At 43.7% G+C, this 23506-nt stretch overlaps 1 protein-coding gene across 7 annotated transcripts in view; it reads right to left on the bottom strand.

The window, feature by feature from the left end:
- DNAJC10 (DnaJ heat shock protein family (Hsp40) member C10) overlaps nucleotides 1-23506 on the bottom strand; it is a 334589-nt gene that overhangs the window by 244937 nt on the left and 66146 nt on the right. For all 7 annotated transcript variants that reach the window (XR_003857398.1, XM_029605932.1, XM_029605933.1 and 4 more), the window contains 4 exons: nucleotides 17531-17613; nucleotides 16900-17031; nucleotides 15425-15518; nucleotides 9013-9090 (listed from right to left, as the gene is read on the bottom strand). Coding sequence is in view for 6 of the 7 variants with exons in the window: in XM_029605932.1 (XP_029461792.1) it covers nucleotides 9013-9090; nucleotides 15425-15518; nucleotides 16900-17031; nucleotides 17531-17613 (387 nt within the window). In the remaining variant the exon portion in view is untranslated. The remainder of the gene's footprint in view (nucleotides 1-9012; nucleotides 9091-15424; nucleotides 15519-16899; nucleotides 17032-17530; nucleotides 17614-23506) is intronic.

The raw sequence follows: 23506 nt of genomic DNA, 5'->3' as shown, positions 1-23506 counted from the left end.
AAATCTTAGCAGGAGAAAATAACCAACTCTCCCACACATGACACTAATAGAGCTCTAGCGGAACTCACTCTAAGCTACTTATTTAAACATTTTATATATCGACATTCCATGTCAAAATCACAACGATTTACAAATAACATTCATAATTTTGAAAATAAAAATAAAATAATTAAATAAAAGCTGTAACATAATATACATAAACTAATACATAATAGTCAATACAAAACAGGTTGTCAATTTTAATTCTTACTTCCAACCCAAGTTTAGATCTCATCATTAATATTACTACTCATAACTCAAATTCTCTCGCTCTCTCTGTTAAGCAAGGTTATATGCATTTTTAAACAGCTATGTTTTTAGGTCACATTTAAATCTCTTCAGATCAGTTAGCGTATGCAACATCTCAGGCAACAAATTCCATAGTTTAGGACCTGCTATGGAAAACACACGGTCTCTTACTTGTGTCAAATGTGCACTCTGTAGTGGGGGGGATCTAAGATGGCCGCCGCGTGAATGGGTGGCGAAACAGCTCTCTCCTCGAATAACTTGAATTTTATTCTTGTGTATGATGCCGCACTCCAAGAGAAAAGCAAAACAGAGAAGTAATTGCCTCATCGTCGCCGGTTTCAGAGGATTGTCAGACGAGGATAGAGTCTTTTTTCGCTACCATAGCAGCAAGGAATATGTCGGTAGAGGAGGCCGCTACAAATGCAGGGTGGATGTCGGCAATGTTGGCCGAGGAGATCAAGCTAAGTCCCGGTGCACCAAATACCTCTCCATCTCCTGTCCCGCCTGTCACTGTGATAGTGGGAGTAAGTCCTCAAGGACTGTATTCTTTTTCTGGACCTAATTCTGATTTTAAAAAATCTTGGATGGGGGACTTACCCAGGCGCAGTGAAGAAGGGGAATTAGATGCCATCGAGGAGATGGTGCAAGGGAACACTGCAGGAAGGGAATTGCTGGCTCAGAAAACCAACATGGAAGTTCCTGCTCCGATGGAGAAACCTAAGGTTATAACTATGGACTTTCTCTGGTATGCTATGAAGGGTCTTGAATCAGCAATTTTGAACCTAACTAAGATAACACTTGAGTTCAACCAAAGGTTTTTGAATATAGAGAAAGAAATGAGTTTACAAACAAAAAAATACAACAAATTGACACACGAGTGGAGAAGTTGGAAATAACTCAATTGGAAATACTGAGAGTGGAAGATGTTAATTTGAAAAGATTAGAAAATATTGAAAATCAGATAAAATATTTGAATTTGCGTATACTTAATTTTCCGTTTATTAAAGACATTTCTGCATATGAAATGCTTAAAAATTACATGCTTAATGTTTTAAAAATACCAGTGGAAGGACTTCCACTGGTATTTTTAAACTCTAGGAATAACTGGAAGGACTTCCAGTTATTCCTAGAGTTTATTATTTACCAGAGAAAAGAGGAAGAACTGAGAATAATTTGGATCAAGAGAAAGTTAATGAGCTGAATTTGACACAGATATTAGAACTGTCGATGGAATCCGAAATTCAAACCAAAGTGACGCTATTTCTATCATGTACAATTGTTGCGGATAGAGAAATGATGAGAAGGTTCATGAGGAACAGTTCTGAATTATACTATGGCAAAAAAATCTGGATATATCCAGACATCTCTCGTATAACTCAGGAAAAGCGGAAAAAATTCTTAAATTTAAGACCGCAAGTAGTTGCGAGAGGGGCTAGTTTTAGCCTCGGGTATCCTAGCAAATGTATTATTAGACATCATACATACATGCATTATTATTTTGTATAATTCCTATGAATCCGCTTATATTAGATCCTCCATAGATTTCTTAGAAAAGTAGATTCGATAAATTAGAAGGAAAACCTGGGATTGAAGGATGTTTTGTTTGTTTAATTATAATTCGAATCTATGTATTGAAGAATATTTATTTTTTGTAAATGTTGAAAATTAATAAACAGCAAATTATAAAAAAAAAAAAATGTGCACTCTGTAATGTTGGAACAGCCAAAAATTCTTTATTTACACCAATCAAGCCAGTATCATTTGAGTGAATAACTTTAATAAATTCTAAACTGCACTGGTAACCAGTGCAGTCAAATCAGGGTAGGTGTTATATGATAAACGAAAAAAAGGGGTCCAGCTAGTATCCAATTCAATTATACTCAAAAACTAACTGTGACAACTACATAAGTTATCATGTGTTTTGAAACTCTGTTAAGAACAAACTTTATTAAATTTTATTAAAGGTTATTTATCCCAATTGTTTTTGTTTAAGAGACAAAGACCTCAGAACTGGCAAAAAAGGTCTAACTGACCATGAATTTTGTGACCAGTAAGTTCAATCATAGGTCTTAATTACGTCTCTTTTTCTTTTTTTATAAAAACATGTTTAACTCTTTATAATTGAGCAATTTTTCAATTCCGGTTGTATATAAACAATTGATATCGTTTATTTTGTTGCAACAAACTTTGTCAATGTTGCAACATACTAAATAGCACGATGTGTTGGCTAATATCCCAGCAATCCAAAAATCTTAAATGCTGACTGCAATCAACGGCATGTTTTCTTCTCGCCGTTTATTGCCACACTTCTCGCCGTTTATTGCCACAGTGTGGCAATAAAACAGTTAGTTTTTGAGTATAGGTGTTATATAATCACATTTTTTAAAACCTAGTAAGAGTCTGGCTGAGAGAAAGAAATCTTGGCATCTGAGCTATAACTGCTTGCTTTGTCAAATCCCTTTATCTCCACCATGAAGCATAAACAATCGATCAGACTACCTGAAAGAGCCAGAAAACTGCAAGCATCTCATCTGATACCACTTGACATCCATGGCATGCAAGAAACGAGACCCATTCATCACTAATCCCCTCCAGCGTGGGAAGGGGAATAGAGCAAGTCATCTGAAACTCTCAAAACCACTGTTGGCAAGAAAGAAGGCATAGCCTTAAACTGTCCTGCTCCTGCAATTACACATAAGCCATCTTAAGGCAAGAATATTTCACAGCTTGGAAACCCGAAGTGCTGAACAGACTGCCATGAGAAAAAACCTGCCTGAAAAGGTAAGTAGCTACAAGGAATGTCCACACAGTGGATGAAAGATGGGACTAGCCAAAGTCAAGGTCAGATTAAGGTTCCACAGCGGCATCAGTAGCCGCAAGGAAGGCCAAAAACGGTTAATTCCCTTCAAGAATCGGGACACCTCTGGTCCAGAAAGACTCACCCTCTAACAAAAGCGAGAGTTGCTACCTGAACCATCAGGGTGGTAAAGACCAAGTCTTTAAGCCAATCTTCTGGCAGGAAATCCCAAAGGAAAGGGATTTCTCCCTGAGAAGGCGAGGATCCCGCTCCTCACCCCAGGCCTGGAAGATCTCCGAATCTAACATAAGCCAGAGAGATAGAAACACTGTGGTCCGGAGCAAAGTGGAAATCACTGCAGAAAAATAACCACACTTCAACAACCGAACCCTCTCAAGAGTGAAACTCATAAGGCAAAATCGACCCAGATCATTAAGTGGAAGGGTCTCTGGAGCAACTGATCTGTCCTGAATGACAGGCTGAGAGCACTGCCTACTAGCAGCCTCTGCAGATCAGCAAACATGGCCTCCAGAGCCAATCTGAAGATATCAGAAGTACTACTGTGGTCTGGGTAGCAATCTTGTGAAAGATGCTGTCTGTTTCCGGGGGAAAGGTTTATATTATCCTATCCCGTGGCCACACCTGAACGGGAGCACCAAACTTTTGCACTCTCGGACCGCTGTCTGATTAACTGCAGCACCTCTGCGAGATTGGACGACCCCAGTGCGCTAACATGAGTGGAGAAGCTTCCGTTCTGCCTAGATGAATGATGTAAACTATTGTCTATGCACTGTCTGACAGTTCTTGACTGGACAAGCTTCCAGCCACTCAGAGAAGCACAAATATGCAGTCGGAGTACACACGCTCCCAATTCCTGAGAGGGAGCCCCATAACTCAGCAGGTTCACATCTGATATGAGAACCAGGCAGCCTGGTGTCTCAAGGGAAATCCCCTGCCTGAGATAATCCACCTGTAATCACCATTGGAACTGGACCCTCACTGGCAGGAACAAGTGAATCCACACTTCGCACTCCTGTGACCACAGATGCCACTAGGATGGCATAGTGGAGCTGAAGAGTCCACAAGTGCGCTTACTGACCAGGGACAATGTCCAAAGTGGCTGCCACCGACCCCAGGAATTGAACAATGAACTCTTGACTGTGAATGTCCTGCAGAATTAGTTTGCCCCACTCCACATCGGCTGCATTCCAAAATACTCCAGTGTCAGACTGTAAATCATCTAGATACGTGCTTCCTTTGCACAGAGAAGCCAGTACTATCCACCATGACCTTGTAGAAGGTTCATGTGCACAACCACAAGCCGCTAATGACATTTCAGAACGGCCAAGCTCAGGAAACGCTGATATTCCTGGCAAATGTATAGACATGCCTCCGTCAGAAATGAAGACGTGAGAAACTTTTGTGATCAGGGAACAAGTATGATGACCTTCAAGTCCAATAGCCTCATTAAGGTAGCTTCTATTGGCACTCTGTTCGGTAGAGTTGCTCGGAGAGATTACAGAAGCATCTGGAGGAATTCAAGAGCATAACCATCCCTCATGTCAAAGACCCAGTTATCCGACTAATCTGGTCCCACCTTTGAGCCAGGTCTTTGGACTTTCATTTTGAAGATTGAGGAGCTCTGGTACCGGAGGATGCCTTAGAAATGAAAACCCTAAAATGGTAACCTGGAGACCATAGCCACAGCTGGCGTGTAGTCGCAGTCATGGAAGCCACCAGTTTAGTGGTCATCTGCACTATGTCACAGCCTGCATCGGTTAAGAATGTGGCCCCTCGGATTCACATCGAACTACTATCAGACCCCATTCCTTGTTTGTCTTTAGAGGGATGCAGCTAGTCCGCACTATAAGGGAGCAACAGGATGTAATTGCCAAATGCATCACCATGGCTGCAATACCTGCCAAAGGACAGTCTCAAACCTATCCTGAGCATCGTATAGAGCGCCCTTGTTTTCAACCAAGGGTCACAATCCTGCTAAAGTGTGCCCTCCAATTAAATTAGGTTCAAAGGCGCTAGATTCGAGGATAATCAACCCTGAAATCGCACCCAGGAGGGGAAAGAAAACAAAGCCTTGCGTAGGGTGACCAGTAAGGGACCTCCTGCTGCACACCAGCAGAGTCACTCCTAGCCACATTGAACATCTCTAGAGTCCAAAACAGACCTGACAACTCAAGTCTGTGGAAAACTTGGATCAGAGTGCAATGTGGCTCCAAATCCGGAGGAATCTCCCCTTCACCCAGAAGGAAGAAACCAAAATTCCCTGAGGCATCTGACATATCATCAAGCACATCCTCTTGAACATTACCAGGACCACCTCACAGAGGCGCCTGCACGCAGTGGCTGAAAAGTGGGAGCCCCGAGTCTCTGCTGGGTGACCCTGTAGAAAAACCTGAAGACCCTGGGATTCCACCCAGGAAAAGGGAGGATGGGTCTATCCCGGAGCCCACAGGCCCAAGTCTAACTCTGGCGGACTGACCCACATCTCTCGTAGATGTCTCAGTCATTGGAAATCAAGGAGATACATTTATTTTTATCACCATCTGTCCCCACCCCCCTCAGACAGAGGGGATGGCCAGCATCAACAAAAAAACCACAGCAGGTAAATTGTCTTGTCCAACTAGTGTTGACACAGAGAAGACGATGGCTCCAATGCCCTTATATGGCAAGCCACAAAACAATTACACCACACACAGTGCAAACTGTCTCTATATGACCTCATTAGAGCAGGTTCCCTTGAAGACTCTTTAGAAAATTGCTTGTCCGAAAAGGACCCCCAATGGGGCTTGAACTGGCATCGGCTGCTAGGTTGAGGACTGGAGTCTTAACCTCTAGGCCAGCCTAGTCAGACGCTGAAACCTCTATGTCCTTGGCACCATAACCATTCCGGGAGAACAAACGCCATCACACGCTCGCAAGGTGCCATGGTTCCATACAGTAAGTGCAGAAATAGTATGCGCTGACAGGATGCGCCCAGACAGGATGCATTCAAACATTAAGTGCCCAAACAAAGCGATAATTCGCCCAGACAGCGTGCGCCCAGCATGTGCTCAGACAGGAGGCACTCCATGTGCGCTCAAGACAGTGCATGCACAGTATGCGCTCAAATAGTATGCGCTGATAGTAAACACTCAGGGTGCGCTCAAATAGTATATGCACAGTATGCACTCAAAACAGTCTGTGCTCGCACCATACCTCCCACTCTATATAGGCCGCGGTCTTGCGTGCACAAGCATGTGTGTGTTCACGTTAGTGCATTGCTGTGTGGCGTGCACAAGCGCCGGTGCACAGAAAAGCCATGCCACTGTAGCCCTCCAAGCAGCTGAAGAAAATAGAGTCTTATGAGCAGGGCCTAGCCAAAAGCTGCTCAACCCACCGAGCCTGCGCTGCCTGCTCTACACTAAACTCTGAGGAAAGTGAGAAGGAAGGAGGGAAGGGATGCTGAATACTTAGTGTCGAGGGAAGGAGACCCAGTATGGAAGGAAGGGAAAAGGCCTTGCTAAGCTTTTCTTTTCTTTGTTCCTGAGCTCAGCCCTCTTGGATGAGAATGCGAAAGGGTCTCTGGCTACAGGGGGAGAGGGCACAAGCAGTCACCGCTAAACACTCCCTCTAGCTCCAAGTGCCTTTTTTTTTTTTTTTTTTTTTTTTTTAAGTCCACGCCTGAGGTAGGCTCCTGAACTAAAAACACTCAACTGAGAGAGGGACCTATTGGTGTCACTTCAGAAGCTCAAGCTGTGTTCGAAAGTTCTTCCACCTTCTCCTTTTTTTTCATCACAGGCAATCCCCAGAAGGGAAATACATGTCCATCTGTTAAACACAGAGAATACTGGTAGGCTGTCGGGATGGGCTATATGTCTGGGACATCAGCTTTAACTCTGTCTCCATCTGCTGGTAGAAGTGCATGACCCACTTGTGTGGACGGACCTGCTTGAGTACAGAGAAAACTAAACTTATGGATGGTTCAAAACAGACTAGTTCTTAAAATAAGAAAATCAGAGTACTAAGAATCAGCTGAAAAGCTATACTGGATAAGCTAACATTTGAGATAGACAATGTAATGATCCACATTCTCTCATATATATTAGAATTGAGATGGACCCCCCCAAATATGTTATTTATGAAGGCACAAATAAAAGCCTCCATCAAGATCGCCTTTTTCAAACTAAAAGTACTAAGGGCTGAAATCTATGTTTCATCCTACTAATTTCAGGTCTGTGTTGGAATAGTTAGATTATTGTAATTCACTTTATTTAGGACTTCCTTACAGAATGCCATCCAGGTAGTTCACAACACAGCAGCTCATCCAAATTATTTTTTCACATTGCTACCCAATTCATCATTGAATTAAATTTAAGATCCTCAATCTGGTTCTTAAAGCCCTGCATAATTCTGTCCCAAAATTCATTTGCAACGCTGTATGTATGTATACACCCACTTGAGTTTTAAGATCTTAAGGAACAAAGCTATTGAAAATACCTTCTATTAAGTCTGTTTGAGAGCTTTTACTGTTACTGCATCTAACTACCTGTGGAATGCACTACCTGTGGAAATTCAACTATTAGATGTTATTTAAACTTTCAGAAAGAAAGGAAAAGCATTTGTTTGAACAAGCTTTCTCCACACTAATTTCTTAAGTATCTTCATGTGCTGCACTGACTTGACTACTGTACATTGTCTTTGGAATTTTGTGTGTTGTATTATTGTACTATGCTGAGAACAATTTTTAGGATCTACAGGATATAAATAAGTATCAGAATAGTACAAAGAGTCTTAAAAAAGGTTATATGTCACTATCTGCAGGAAAAGAAAGCAAATGCTGCTCAATCATGTTTTTGGACATGCTGCCTAGAAGAAATCAAGGTATGTAGTATAATTGGGTATCATTTAACTGGTTCGGCTTCGGCTCCACACACTGGCAAAGGTCAGATATGCTATGGAGGTACCGTTCACAGTCTTTGCAGTTAGGGAGATTCAACCATTGCTTAGTGAGAGATACCTACTAACTGGATTCAAGGCGCACGTATTCAGAGCTCCAGCAGAAGCGCCCTCTGTGGTCCCTGACCAAGGATGGTCACTGCCATAGCTTGGCCAAGGTGGGTGAGGGTCCATATGAAGTTGCAAATGAAGGCTCATGGCAATATAGCCCTTTTACCTGCTGGTTCCAATTGAACTGGAAGCTCACAGGAGGAGGAGGAGGAGGAAACAAGCAGCCCGAAAAAAGAAAAAAGTGTAATATACCTTAAAAAAAAACCTTTTTATTTTTGTAATTCAAACAGCATAAGAAGTTATGGCCACAGCAAACTGGCTATTTATTTATTTAATTTTTTTTAGGAAAAAGATTAGTAGATACGATGACAAAAGTTACATGCTAGGCAGTTTGAGTTGATCACTATATTTGGGGGATCAACTGGGCGATCACAAGGGGTGGGCAAGCAGGGCAAACCCCCTCCCCCCAAGTGCACAACACTGTCTTTTTGATGCAATCTTTGAGCATGAAAGAACAAAAGGTAATTGAAAGCATGGAAAGCAACCCTTGCCCTGGCTGCCATTTGGTCCAGTGACTGCTCTAGGAGTTCAGGAATACATTTTTGCACGGCTGCAGAATTAACTACAGGTGCAGAGGGAGGTTTTAACTTCCCCTGACATCATCATGTGGTGAGAGTTGTTTGGCAATCAGGAGGCTGAACTCCATGAAGCCTCTGGTCTTTCAACTTAGCCAACTAAGTAGCACAGGTTTTGAACTTGAACTCATTTTTTTTTCCAATAGCCTTTGCATCATTTCTGTACATGAAGAAATGCCTTTATCAGGAAAATACAGTCAACAAGAAGTATCATAAGAAAGTAAATCCAAGCAGTTAAACTATATTTCAGCAGCACTACAACATTGCGTAAAAGCAGAATGTTTTTACCTCCAGTCTCAGCGCAGAATGTGATCAGCCAGCCAACACCAGAGGAAAAGGAGGATTCAATGGCATTAATATAATTACCTTCAAATAAAAGTTTGCACAATTGTAATAATTACCATACTTTCAGTTTATTGTAAAAATAGGTCAAAAAAGATCTATATAATACTTTTTTACTCGACTATCTTACTTATGACAACCTTCTATCAAATCAATGCAGAATGGGCTAAGCATGAAGGGGTTCATATTCATTCACCTGTTGTGCAGCTTGGCTAACTTAGCTTGTATATTCAGTGGTGCGGGCACGCTGCTGAATATACCCGCCTATCCTAAAGTTAGCTGGTTAAGTCCATCTGGCTAACTTTAGGCCAGATCTATGGGATTATCCTGTCTGCTGTGATTACCCTGTTACTGATAATCACAGCAGTCTTTATATAAGTTACCCCCTTAAACAGACTTCCTAAATTAGGCAGCAAACGAACAGGTTACATCAATTTTGTAAGCACTTTCGCATATTATTCCACCAAATTTACCCACACAAAATTCATCTATTATGTGCATGGAAACGTTGGGGAAAATTTATGCACATACTTTTGCATTTTCAAAAATATGTGCTTCTCCAAACCCCTCCTCAACTCTGCCCGCAGAAACAGCTCCGCTTAGTCGAGTAAACTTACAAATAGGCGGTATTGCTCATACATTTATTCACGCATTAGGCAATTTTGTAAATGGCTATTTCTTTAAGGAAAGCAGGCCAATCCATACCAGTGGGTTATGCACTCCTACCAGCAGATGGAGACTGAATAAATCTGACTCGCTGACATATAGCCCTGTACCTATCAACCTGCCAATATATCTGGAAAAGCCAAACAGTGAACAAACCAAATACACTTGAACATGGCTATTAAGAGTCAACTGGGAAACACTGAGCTCAGCAAAAAAAGTTAACTAATTTTAGGGGCTGGTTACATCACTTACCAGTAATTCAAACAAATTAACAGAAATAATGCTCTTCATCGTCCATGTATAAAGGACGAACTAAAAGCAATTCAGGCAGCTCATGGTGGAGTGTGGAATGGCCTGCCTTCTTTAGAGAAAGGAAATTATCAGGTAAATAGTCATTTCTCTTTCCTCTGCATTCAGGCAGGCCAATCTACACCAGTGGGATGTACCAAAGCTACTCCTGGAAATGGCGGGAGGCTGCTCGCGGTCCCGTCAACACCACATGTGTGAAAGCCACATCTTCTTGAGCCCTATTTCTCCTGTTACTGCTTGGAGAAAGTGTGTAAGGAGGACTATGTCGCAGCTTGGCAAATCATCGAGAGACAACAACCCAAGCTCTGCCCATGAAACCACCTGAGATCTAGTGGAATGCGCCCTGACCTGTCTAGGCAATGGGACATTTGCATCCACATAGGCTGCCGTGATGACTTCAATGGGCAATAGTCGCCCATGTTGTTGGTTCTCCTTATTTACTTCCACCATGGAGCACAAACCGTCAATCAGACTTCCTGAAAGAGGGAGTAATCTTCAAGTACCGCACTGGATGCCGCATCCAAGGCATGAAACAGACAATCCCTGTCCAGCATAGGCAGGGAAATAGACTGATTCAAATGAAATTTCAAAACCACTTTCAGCAAAAAGGTACAAGTCCTAAGCTGTACCACCCCTGGAGTCATTTGTAGAAATGACTCACGGCAAGAAATAGCTTGCAGCTTGAAGACCTGTCATGCCGAACAGATTGCTACCAGAAAAATTGTTTTCAAGGTGAACAGCCACAGATTCACACCATGTAGTGGCCAAAATGTAGACGCCGTCAAAAAACGCATGACCAGATTAAGGTCCCAAAGAGGCACTGGTAGCCATAAGGGAAGACAGATGCTTAACTCCCTTAAAAAACCTGGACACATCTGGATGGGAAGATAAGGGTCCACCACTGACCCTTATATAGTAAGTGAGAGCTATTTGCACTTTCAGAATGTTTAAGGCTAAGCCTTTAATCAAACCTTCCTGTAAAAATTCCAATATCAGTGGAAATTCAAATTTAAGAGGGTGAGAACCTCGCTCCTCACACTAGCTCTTGAACACTCTCCAAATCCTAACATAAGCTAGAGATGTAGAAAATTTCCTGGCCCAGAGCAAAATGGAAATCACTGCAGAAAAAACAAACCAAAAAAACACAAACGTCAGTACCCAAGCTCTTTCAAGTGCCAAACCGTAAGACAAAACCAACCCAGATCGTCTTGCAGTATGGGCCCCTGATGCAATAGATTTTTTCTGAGTGGCAGTCCAAGAGGACTGTCTACCAATAGTCTTGTAAGACTGGCATACCACATCCTCAGAGGCCAATCCAGAGCTACCAGAAGTACAGTTGAGGACTCGACCGCAATCTTCCAGATGATCCTACCTATCATTGGCCATAGCAGGAAGGTGTATAACACCCTGCTCCATGGCCAAATCTGAATGAAAGAATCAATACCCAGCACTCTCTGATCCCTTCTGTGACTGAAGAACCATGATACCTTCACATTGTTGGATCTCGCCAGTAAATCCAGGTACGAGTGACCCCAGCGCATCACTATGAGTTGAACGGCCTCGTCTGCCAGCTCCCACTTTCGAGTACAAGTCCTGCCTGCTGAGAAAGTTGGTGCTTGCATTATTCTTCCCAGCAATGTGGGAAGTGGATACGTCCTAGAGATGTTATGCTCACACTATGAGCGCATCAACCTCCATAGACAACTGTTGGCTACTGGTTCTGCTTTGTTGATTGTTGTAGGCCACTGGCATGACATTGTACGACATTATCCTTAGCGCTTGATCTTCCAGCTGCTCGGCAAACTTCAAGCATGCCAGTCGAACTGTACGCGCTTCCAACTGACTATCTACTGCCACTCCTCGGCCTTCCACTGACCTTGCACCACCAAGTCTCGACAGTAAGCCCCCCAACCCAGAAGGCTCACATCAGATGTGAGCACTAACCGGTCCAGTCTTTCCACGGAAACCCCCTTCCTGAGATGATCTGCTTGTAACCACCACTGCAACTAGACGCTCACCTCCAATAGCAAGTGGAGTCTCACTTTGCACTCCTGCGACTGCGGATTCAACCAGGAGAGCACCGCTTGCTGAAGGAGCTGCATGTGCGCCCTCATCCAGGGGACTACATCCAATGTGGCCGCCATCGATCCCAGGACCTGTAGGTAAGACCACACCATTGAGCAAATAGTCCATCTCAGAGCCTGAACTTGAGTAACTAACATCTGAATGAGACTCTGGTAGAAACACACTCAGTCCTGCTCTGTATCGAATTGCATGCCGAGATACGCTAGTGTCTGAGATGGCTATAAACTGCTCTTGGCCAAGTTCACCACCCAGCCTAGCTCCTGAAGCAAGGAGACCACGTTGTGAGATTGCAATTGTCTCTCTTCTGCAATTTTGGCCCGAATCAACCAGTCATCCAGATACAAATGGACCAGAATTCCCTCCTTGTGCAGAGATGCTGCTACCACCACCATGACCTTGGAGAAGGCCTGAAACTGATGAAGTCCCAGAGTGGCAAAGCGTAGGAAACTATGTTCCTTGGGGAATGAGAATATGTAGATAGGCCTCCATCAGGTCAAGAGATGATAGAAATCCCCCTATTTATACTGCCATTATTATTCTGAAATTAATTACATGCAAATGTCGATGGACTCCCTTCAGATCCAGGATGGGCCAAAAGCAACCCTATTCCTTCTTGGGAACAACAAAATAAATGGAATAGCATCCCATATTTTCTTGTGATCTGGGAATAGGAATTACGGCCTTCAAATCCTAACAGACTCCTTAATGCAGTTTCCACTGCTACTCTCTTCTGTAGAGAGTTGCATGTAGAGACCATAAATGCATCCAGAGGAATTGGGAAAAATTCTAGAGCATAGCCGTCCCTTACCACTTCTAGGAACCACTGGTCCATTGTAATCTGGGCCCACCATTGACAAAAGTGATATAGATGTCCACATATCTAGTGATCCAATAAGTGAGCCCCCACACCTTCACTGTGAAGATCATGGTGCTTCAGCCCTGGAGCCCATATCCTTAGAGGCTTCTTAGGCCAAAAGGACTGATCTTCTGAAAGGATGAGACCTTTTAGTTGCTTCTCTGTAAGGATGAAACAGATGGCATTCCCTGGAGTGGCCCTCTGCCCCCAAAAGGACTCGACTCTGCCTTCTTGTCCTCCCACAATCGAAGAGCCTTGGATTCACCCCAGCTATATTCATCTTCTCCAACTCACTTCCGAATAAAAGAGAACCATTAAAGGGTAATCTTGTGAGATTTGACTTGGAAATAGTGTCCGCCAACCAATTTCGCAGCCACAACTGGCGCCTAACCGCTATCATGGAAGCCACCCCTCTAGAGGTCATCTGTACCAAATCCCAGCCTGCATTGGCCAAGAATCAGTCTCCAGGTTCTATCACCAATCCACATCATACCGCGCTCCTTTCATCTCTTGAGAGACGCAAACCAGACTGAGCCATCAGGCAGCAGCAAGAAACAAATTTGCAAATTCACTGCCATGGCCTCAAAGGCCTGTTTAAAGATAGCATCAATCCTCCTATACTGAGCATCTTTTAGAACTGCCCCTCCTTCTACTGAGAAGGTGGTCCACTTAGTAACAGCACAAGGCAAGGCATCCACCTTAAGGAATCACAAGTGTTCCCTTGCCTTCAAATCCAAGGGGTACAAATCCGCCAAAGCATGCCCACCTTTAAAACTTGCCTCCAGGGTGTTTCATTCTAGGTCAATTAACTCTTGATGTATCCAGGAGGGAAAACAAAAACAGACTCTTTGCGTAAAGTGACCAGTATGAAATCTTTCTTTTGTAAGCCTGCGTCACTCCCGTCCACAACAAGCATCTTCAGGGTCTGAGTTAACACATCTTTGAGAAAAAACTGGAGTCCAATGTGGCTCCAAATCAGGTGGAATTTCTCCCTCTTTTAGAAAGTCATCTGAATTAACATGATGCACATCCCCCTTGAACATCTCCAGGGCTAGCCTCCCTGCGGTGTTTGCATGCAGTAGCTGACAAGTGGAAGACCCAAGCACGCAATCCCTTCTTAGTAGGTTGCTTCGCCTGCGTTGGGTACCCTGCAGAAAAGCTTGCAGGCCCAGGAAAAATTCCACCCAGGAGGATGACGACTCCATATTGGGGCCTGAAGGCCCAAACCTGGCATTCTCCAACCTCTCTCTCCGGGATGCCTCTGCCATCAGGAACAAGGAGGGAGGGGAACTGTCTGCTTTGTTGCCTCCCACCTCACTCTCCTCCAAAGACACCATAGGCTGAGGGGATGTCGGCAAAATCTGTAGTAGTCAAATTGCCTGGAGCATCTAAGCAGCACTGACAGGCATAAAGAGAACAATGGCTGGATTACCTTACATGGAAAGCCTCACAGATAGCAAGGCGCTTAGACTTTTTAGTCCCTGGCACCAAAGTTTTCCTGCACTTGACTAGGCAGTCTCCTGTGTGCACCCCAACAGCACATGGATATAATTGTGCAAATACATGCTCAAATCTAGGCCGCAAGCATTAAGTGCACAAGTACCTGCGCATGTGCGCGCCCATTATCAGGACATTGCTGCATAGCAAGAATGAGCACATATGCCTAAGTGCGTAGGAAACAAACCATCGCCGCAGCCCACCATGCAGCTGCTGAACCAAGCTTGAGAAGCAGGGCCTAGCCAAATGCTACTCAATCTGCCGAGCCTGAGCAGTCTATACTCTACACTAACTCCCCAGAGAAGTGAGAGGGAAAAGGGGGTAAGAGACGCAGAGGAAAAAGACCAAGGGAAGGATGACTCGGTAAAGGGGGGGGGGGGGGGGGGAGAATAAAGAGGGGGCCTAAAACATCACTATTTTTTTTAAACCTGAGCTCAGCCCTCCCTGGCTGAGAGCACGATCGGGTCATGAGATACAGAGGGAGACAGCATGAACCTTCACCACGGAGCTCCTCTCTTCCACCCCACCCCCTTTTTTTTTTTAAGTCTATACCAGGTCAGGCTTCCAGACTTAAAGCACTCAACTGAAGGAAGAACCAAATGGGTATCACCTCAGGAGCTCAAGTGATGGGTCTGAATCTTCTCCTAGTCTATTATTTTATTATTATTATTTTTTAGTACAAGCAATCCCCCAAGGGAGATCTATGTCCACCACCTGCTGGAGATCGAGATTACTGGCAGGCTGTTTTTGGTGCAGGGCTATATGTCTGTGATGTCAGCGAGTCAGCTTTACTCCAGCTCCATCTGCTGGTAGAACTGCATAATCCACTGGTGTGGACTGACCTGCCCAAGTGCAGAGGAAACATTGTTTTCCCACAGAAATGCCTTTGAAAGTTACCCTCCCTAGGTCTAACTCCTTTTCCCTATCGCACCCACAGATACTTACCGGCCCAGAGCTCAGTAACAGTGCTGGCAACATACTGCATGACAAAATCTATTAAGCTCTCCTTTGACCTATCTCCAAAGTATTTAATTGTATTCTGAAAATACAAAAAAAGCATTTAAAATGTAATTACTCAAGGACTTTACCTCAACTTTACAGCAATTTTATATTATATAATAAGATTTACTAAATAAAAAGATAGAAAATATAATAATGTAGTAATATCTTAGCAAAGTGGGTACCCTGCTCTCCTTAACATTTCTGTGCTCCCTTTATATAACTAGAAATGGGCTCCATAATTTGAATCTTTGTGGACTTGGGCTTAAGATGTATGAAGATTTTAATACTATACCTTAATGTTCTTTTTAGACCAGTTCTGATGGGAATATGAATTCCATAATTTGAAACCCATAACATTTTTAATATGTAGACTTGTATCTTTGCAACAGGTCTATTCATTCAAATCAAGCACTGCTTAATTCACCAAAGCTTGTATGGCACTGAACACACAGTTTCTGGGATTTTTACACAATTTTCAAACCATCCACAAGTAATTGGGTAATATTACAGCCTAATCACATATGGAATTTGATACTCAAAACAAAATCAGATTTAAAACCCATTCCAACTGTTCTGTTTCTTTTGTTTAAAGCATAATTCAGTTTTTTCACTCATATTTATTTGTTTATTTATTTTTAATTTTTATATACCGAGGTTCTTATAGAGACTACAAATCACCGGTTTACATATAACGATAAACTGCCCAACAGAGATAAGGGGCTTTACATAGAACAGTGGCACATATGGAACAATATAACTGGATGACAATTTAACATAATGATAATAAATAATATAGTATAGTTTAACATTGTAATTCCAAAGATAAGACCTTGCAGCATATTCAAACTGAGGGTCAGATATACTTAACGGTTTTCCCTATTTTGTATCTATGGGAAAAATACTCCATACGTCATGGTTGCAACATGATTTATAGTATAGTATTGTTCATTGTTTCCCAACCCTTTCCTGGAGGCACACTTAACCGTCTGGTTTTCAGGATACTCATATGAATATGCACAAGATAGATTTACAAACATTGGAGATCCAGTGATGCAAACATCTCTCATACATATTCATTGGTATTCTGAAAACCAGATGGGTTAGGTGTGCCTCCAAGACTGCATGGGGAAACATTAGTACAGAATGGAGCACAGATGTACAGCATAGTAACATCTATCACCAAAGTAAGATTTAGAGTCACGATGAATGACCTTTTATTCTTTTATCAGTAAAGAGCCAATACCTCTAACACATTTAACTAAAAGGTTGGACTTCCCAGCAGCACACCTACAGTATCTTGCCTACCTTATTAATATACATTGCGTTAATTTCATGATTTCACTGGTTAATCATAGGGCACCACCCTGCCCCAAAAATTTCACTCCTTCCACAAATGATTTTAAGAATTCTTTTCTTACCATTCCAGCTTTGAAAATGTAGAGACTTGGATAGCTATTGATTCCTTTGCTTCGGCAAAGCATTCGGTCATCTCCACAGTTCACAGCTCCAATGCGTATCAGACCATCCATTTCCTTTGCAAATTGTCTCCACTAATGAGAGGGACAAGCAACAAGAAGGTTTTCCTTCCCTAGAGTCATTCTACCACAATAGCAAAATCTGTTTTCTGCAGCCTCTAGCAAAATTGTTTTTATTTAATTACTTGCCTTTTCAAACTAAAGCTCAAGGAGAATTACATTTCTAGTACAGCAGCTAAGCTCTTAGAGGGGGCCTTACCCAAAAGCAATATCTTTATTTTTTATTTATTTTTTAAACCTTTGCCTGTCTCAGGTGAGCAAGACATCAAGGACCGCACCTGTGCCTTTAAGGCCTCAGCCCAGGTGCATCAGAGACAAATATTAATGTCTCAATATTCTTGGAGAAAGTTAGCTATACTTCTGGAGCTAATCAACAGGCTTTTACAAAGATTGACCAGACTTTCAGTTAAATAAGAAGTTCATCCTGCAATAGTTAGTTTGTGGACTTCCAAAACCTCCTGATTTGTAATAAAAACTGAAAGAATAGTTGCAATGCTTAGTTATTTCTACATACCGTAGGTGCCAATTCATGGCAGTGTGAACAGCGAGGAGAATAAAAATTAACAAACCAGAGTTCTCCTGAGTTAACAGCAGCATCTAAAATAAAAGATAAAAAACCCCAACATATTACATAAAACAAAAATGGAGAAATTACTTACCTGATAATTTCATTTTCCTTAGTGTAGACAGATGGACTCGGGACCAATGGGTTATGTGCGCCCCTGCTAGCAGATGGAGACAGAGTCAGGTTTCAAAGCTGACGTCACCCTAGATATACCCTTGCAGAGATCTCAGCCATTCAGTATTCTCTTCAAAAAGCCATTGTGGACATCATATTGGAGAACTTGATTAGAATTTGGATACAACTTGGTTAAAAACTGGAGACCACAATTTTACTCAACCAAAATAAGCGCTGAATCCCATCAGTACTATAGATGCCCTCAACTAGGGATAGGGCAACGGCTTACCCGTAATCACATGGAATCAAGATTCACCTCATGGGCAATTCCTTGACGCCTCTTCTGGGCAGCCGTGGACGGGATGCTGAGTCCATTTGTTTACAATAAGGAAAACAAAATTATCAGGTAAGTAATTTCTCCATTTCCTAGTGTGTTGCCAGATGGACTCAAGACCAATGAGATGTACAAAAGCTACTCCCGAACGGGGCAGGAGGCTGCCCACAGTCCGGTTAGCACCGCTCTCGCAAAGGCTGCACCCTCTCGGGCCTGGTCGTCCAGGTGATAGAACCTGGAGAAGGTGTGTAAAGAGGACCACATCACTGCTCGACAGATGTCGGCAAGAGACAGTAGCTTAGCTTCTGTCTAGGATACTGGCATGGACCTTCAGAGAGTTGAGGGACAATTCTTTGGTCAGGCCATCCTGTAAAAATTCCAGAATCATGGGGATCTTGGCTGTTTGCAGGGGTACCGTGAGCTCCTCGCACCAGGCCTTAATATTCTCCAGATCCGTATGTACGCCAGGGACACTGAGAACTTCTGCGCGCAGAGCAATGTGGTGATCACTGCTGCCAAATATCCACATTTCGTCAGGCGAGCCCTCTCAAGAGCCAGACCGTAAAAGAGAAACAGAGTTGGATGTTCGTGGAGAATCAGGCCTTGCTGGAGAAGGTCCCTGTGTGGGGGGAAGCCAAGGAGACTCTCCACGAGAAGCCTCCACATGTCTGCATACCACGGATATCTGGGCCAATCCAGGGCCACCAGAAGGACTAATCATCTGTGGTGTTAGATCTCGCAGATGATCTTGCCCAGTAGAGGCCATGGAGGGAAGGCGTACAGTTAGTCCTCCTCTGGCCAGGTCTGGATGAGGACGTCGATCCCTTGGGAGCGCTGATCTCGTCTGCAACTGAAGAACCGGGGAATCTTTGCATTGTGAGATGTAGCCAGTAGGTCAATGGATGGAAGGCCCCAGCGATCTACAAGAAGCTGGAAGGCTCTGGGTGACAATGTCCAGTCCCCCGGATCCAGGCTTTCCCTGTTGAGAAAGTCTGCTCTGACATTGTCTTTTCCTGTGATGTGGGAGACAGAGATCCCTTGGAGGTTCAACTCCACCCATTCCATAAGGGGGTCTATATCTCCAGAGACACTTGGTGGCTTTTGGTCCTTCCCTGCAAGCTGATGTAGGCAATCGTCGTTTCGTTTTCTGACATCACACGGATTGCTTGTCCCTGGAGCCTTTGGCTGAACTGCAGGCATGCTAATCTGACCGCTCGTGCTTCCAGGCGGTTTATGTTCCAACTCGCCTTTTCCTCAGTCCATCACCCCTGGGTTCACAGTTCCTGACAGTGAGCTTCCCCACCCTCGGAGGCTCGCGTCCATCATGAGGATGATCCAGCTCGGTGGTGCTTATGTGAACTTCCTATAGCCACCACTGGAGCTGAGAGCATACTTCCATTGGTAGGTGGAAGTGAACTGAGTAGTCTTGAGACAGTGGGTTATAATGTGACAGCAGGGGGTGTTGGAGAGGCCGCATATGTGCCCTCGCCCATGGTACTACTTCCAGGGTTGACGCCATGAGGCCAAGGACCTGGAGATAGTCCCACACCCTGGGGCGCATTGTGTTTGTCAACTGACGCACTTGGTCCATCAGTTTCCTTCTCCTCGAGGGAGAGAGGAAGACCTTGTCCTACTTGGTGTTGAATCGGACCCCCAGATACTCTGAGGGCTTGAGGCTGCTCTTGTCCATGTTCATGACCCAAACAAGTTCCTGTAGGAGAGAGCTGACCCTGTTGGCCACGTGGAGGCTCTCTTCCAATGACTTTGCCCAGATCAGTCAGTCATCCAACTAAGGGTGCACCAGGATACCTTCTTTCCTCAGTGCCGCCGCCACGACCACCATAATTTTGGAGAATGTTCTGGGGACGGTTGCCAGGCTGAAGGGAAAAGCCCAGAACTGGTAATGGGGGCCCAGTACCGCAAAGAGCAGAAAACACTGGTGGTCTTGATGGATTGAAATATGAAAGAAGGCCTCCGAGAGGTCCAGGGAGGTTAAGAACTCTCCAGGTTGCACTGCCATTATGACAGAGCGAAGAATTTCCATGCAGAAGTGAATTATCCACAGACTGTTGACGCTCTTGAGATCCAGGATGGGTCGGAATGAACTCTCTTTCTTGGGCAAGATGAAATAGATGGAATAACGCCCTGTATTTACTTGGGGGTTTAGGTACCGGAGTTATAGTCCTCAGACTGAGGAGCCTTATCAGTGTGGATTCCACTGCCAATTTCTTTGGCTGAGAGTGGCAAGGTGACATCATGAACCTGTCCCGAGGGATGCTGCAAAATTCCAGAGCGTAACCTTCTCATATGATGTCTAGTACCCATTTGTCCGACGTGGTCTTGACCCATTGCTGATAGAAGAGAGATAGTCAGCCCCCTATATCCTCGTCTTGTGGATGGGTCAGCCCAACTTCAATGGGAAGTTTGGGTCGGACTTGAGCCCGAACCTGTTCCTCTTTTTGGTTCTCTGTTTCGAAAGGACTGAGACCTTCCCGAGGCTGATGACTGAAATGACGAGTTTCTGTGGGGCCAGAAGCACTGGGAGCCCCTGACCCGACCACTCATGGGTGAGGGGTGCTGTTACTTCTTTTTCTTATCTTCCGGTAGCCAGGGCACAGGAGATTCATCCCATTTACTGGCTAGCTTCTACAATTTGCTAAAGACAAAGTTCCTGGATGTAAAAAATGACTGCTTCATGGAGCACTTGGTTTAGGAACCAACAAGAGGGAGCTATTTCAGATTTAATTCTTAGTGGAACGCATGATTTGGTGAGAGAGGGAACGGTGGTGGAGCCACTTGGCAACAGTGATCATAACATGATCAAATTTAAACTAATAACTGAAAGGGGGACAATAAATAAATCTACAGCTCTAACACTAAACTTTCAAAAAGGGAAACTTTGATAAAATGAGGAAAATAGTTAGAAAAAAACTGAAAGGTGCAGATGCAAAGGTTAAAAGTGTTCAACAGACATGGCCATTGTTTAAAAATACAATCCTAGAGGCACAGTCCATTTGTATTCCACACATTAAGAAAGGTGGAAGGAAGGCAAAACGACTACCGCCATGGTTAAAAGGTGAGGTGAAAGAGGCTATTTTAGCCAAAAAAAAATCCTTCAAAAATTGAAAGGATCCATCTGAAGAAAATAGGATAAAACATAAGCATTATCAAGTTAAGTGTTAAACATTGATAAGACAGGTGAAGAGAGAGTTTGAAATGAAGTTGTCATAGATGCAAAAACTCATAATAAAAACCTTTAAATATATCTGAAGCAAGAAACCTGTGAGGGAGTCATTTGGACCATTAGATGACCGAGGTGTTAAAAGGGACTCTTAGGGAAGATAAGACCATTACAGAAAGACTAAATGGGTTCTTTGCTTCCGTGTTTACTAATGAGGATTTGGGGAGATACCAGTTCCGGAGATGGTTTTCAGGGGTGATGAGTCAGACGAACTGAATGAAATCACTGTGAACCTGGAAGATGTAGTAGGCCAGATTGACAAACTAAAGAGTAGCAAATCATCTGGACCGGATGGTATGCATCCTAGGGTACTGAAGGAATTCAAAAATGAAATTTCTGATTTATTAGTTAAAATTTGTAGCCTATCATTAAAATCATCCATTGTACCTGAAGACTCTAGGGTGGCCAATGTAACTCCAATATTTAAAAAGGGTTCCAGGGGTAATCCGGGTAACTATTAGGGATGTGAATCGTTTTTTGACGATTTAAAACAATCGTCAGATATATTTTAAATCGTCAAAAATAGTTAGAGCCGCGATACAATAGCAATTCCCCCGATTTATCATCAAAAAATCGTAAATCGGGGGAGGGGGGAGGGTGGGAAAACCGGCACACCAAAACAACTCTAAACCCACCCCAACCCTTTAAAATAAATCCCCCACCCTCCCGAACCCCCCCAAAATGTTTTAAATTACCTGGGGTCCAGTGGGGGGATCCCGGCGCAATCTCTCGCTCTCTGGCCACGGCTGCGTTAATAGAAATGGCGCCGGTGGCCCTTTGCCCTTATCATATGACAGGGCAAAGGTAGCGCCGGTGCCATTTTGTTTCCTGGCTCCCGACGTCACGCATGCAGGAGATTGCTCCCGGAACCCCGCTGGACCCCCAGGGACTTTTGGCCAGCTTGGGGGGGGCCTCCTGACCCCCACAAGACGTGTCAAAAGTCCAGCGGGGGTCCGGGAGCGACCTCCTGCACGCGGGCCGTATTGCCAATATTCAAAATGGCACCGGCGCTACCTTTGCCCTCACTATGTCATATGGGACGTCGCCCGTGCATGAGTGAGAGCTTGTGTGTGTGTGTGGTAGAATGGGTGCATGAGTGAGAGCTTGTGTGTGTGTGTATGTGTGTGTGGTAGAATGGGTGCCTGGGTGCATGAGTGAGAGCTTGTGTGTGTGTGGTACAATGGTGCATGAGTGGCAGTGTGTGTGTGTGTGTGTGTGGTTGTGACAGAGTATGTGTGAGCTTGTATGTAAATGACAGAGCATGTGTGTGATTGAGAGAGACAGGGAGGTGACTGGTGTGTGTGTGTGTGAGAGAGACAGAGACTGTTCAGGGAGGTGACTGGTCTGTGTGAGACAGTGACTGGTTGTGGGCCCTAAGGAAGAGGACTGTGAGGACAGAGCTTCAGCAGCCACCACTGCTCCTGGTGAGTGCTATTGGCCTGCAAGGGAAAGGAGTAGGAGAGTTGCTGGAGAGGGTAAGTAAAGGCAGCTTTTTAAGTTTATTTTTATGGATTGACTGCCATTTTAATTATTGGGTATTATGTGATGTCTGCTGTTTTGAAATATTGTATTGATATTTGGACAATTTTTAATAATTTTTTATGAGTTTTTAATTGTTGGATGTTATTCTGTTCATCAGCTGTTTTGTAACATTTATTAGTATAATTTTACAGTCATTTCTAAGTGGGTATCTATAGCAGCTTGGCTTGCTCTGTTTTCCTAATAGGAGGTGTATTAGTGTTTAGGCCCTGGTTAAATCGTTGTAGTTGTAAATTACTGTCTTTTCATAAGGAGGGGTATTGTGCTTGCCAGTAAAGAGTTTTTGCTTTTACTGAGATGTCATCAGATCCAGAATATCTTTTTTTGTATGGTGAGCTGTACGGGTAATGCCCTAGTTCTACTCTGCACCATTTTTGGGGGCTGAAGGGGTTCCTGAGGATGCAGAATGTATATTTACATTTAGCCCCATGATGGTCACATGTTCAGTGTGTTATGCATGTGAGAACCATCTGTCAGGTGAGTCCTGGCCGAAAAAAGGTTGAGAACCACTGATATAGAGTGACGTCAGCTTTGAAACCTGACTCCGTCTCCATCTGCTAGCAGGGGAGCACATAACCCATTGGTCCTGAGTCCATCTGGCTACACGCTAGGAAATTATACATCATGACTTTATAAGAGAACAAACTTTTTTTTATTAATTGGCTAATCCTCAATACTCACACATGAACACACTTTT

The sequence above is a fragment of the Rhinatrema bivittatum genome, chromosome 6 (genome assembly GCF_901001135.1).
Source record: "Rhinatrema bivittatum chromosome 6, aRhiBiv1.1, whole genome shotgun sequence".
NCBI lineage: Eukaryota > Metazoa > Chordata > Amphibia > Gymnophiona > Rhinatrematidae > Rhinatrema > Rhinatrema bivittatum.
The sequence above is the reverse complement of the archived record's forward strand: the minus strand, read 5'-3'. Positions and strand labels throughout refer to the sequence as shown.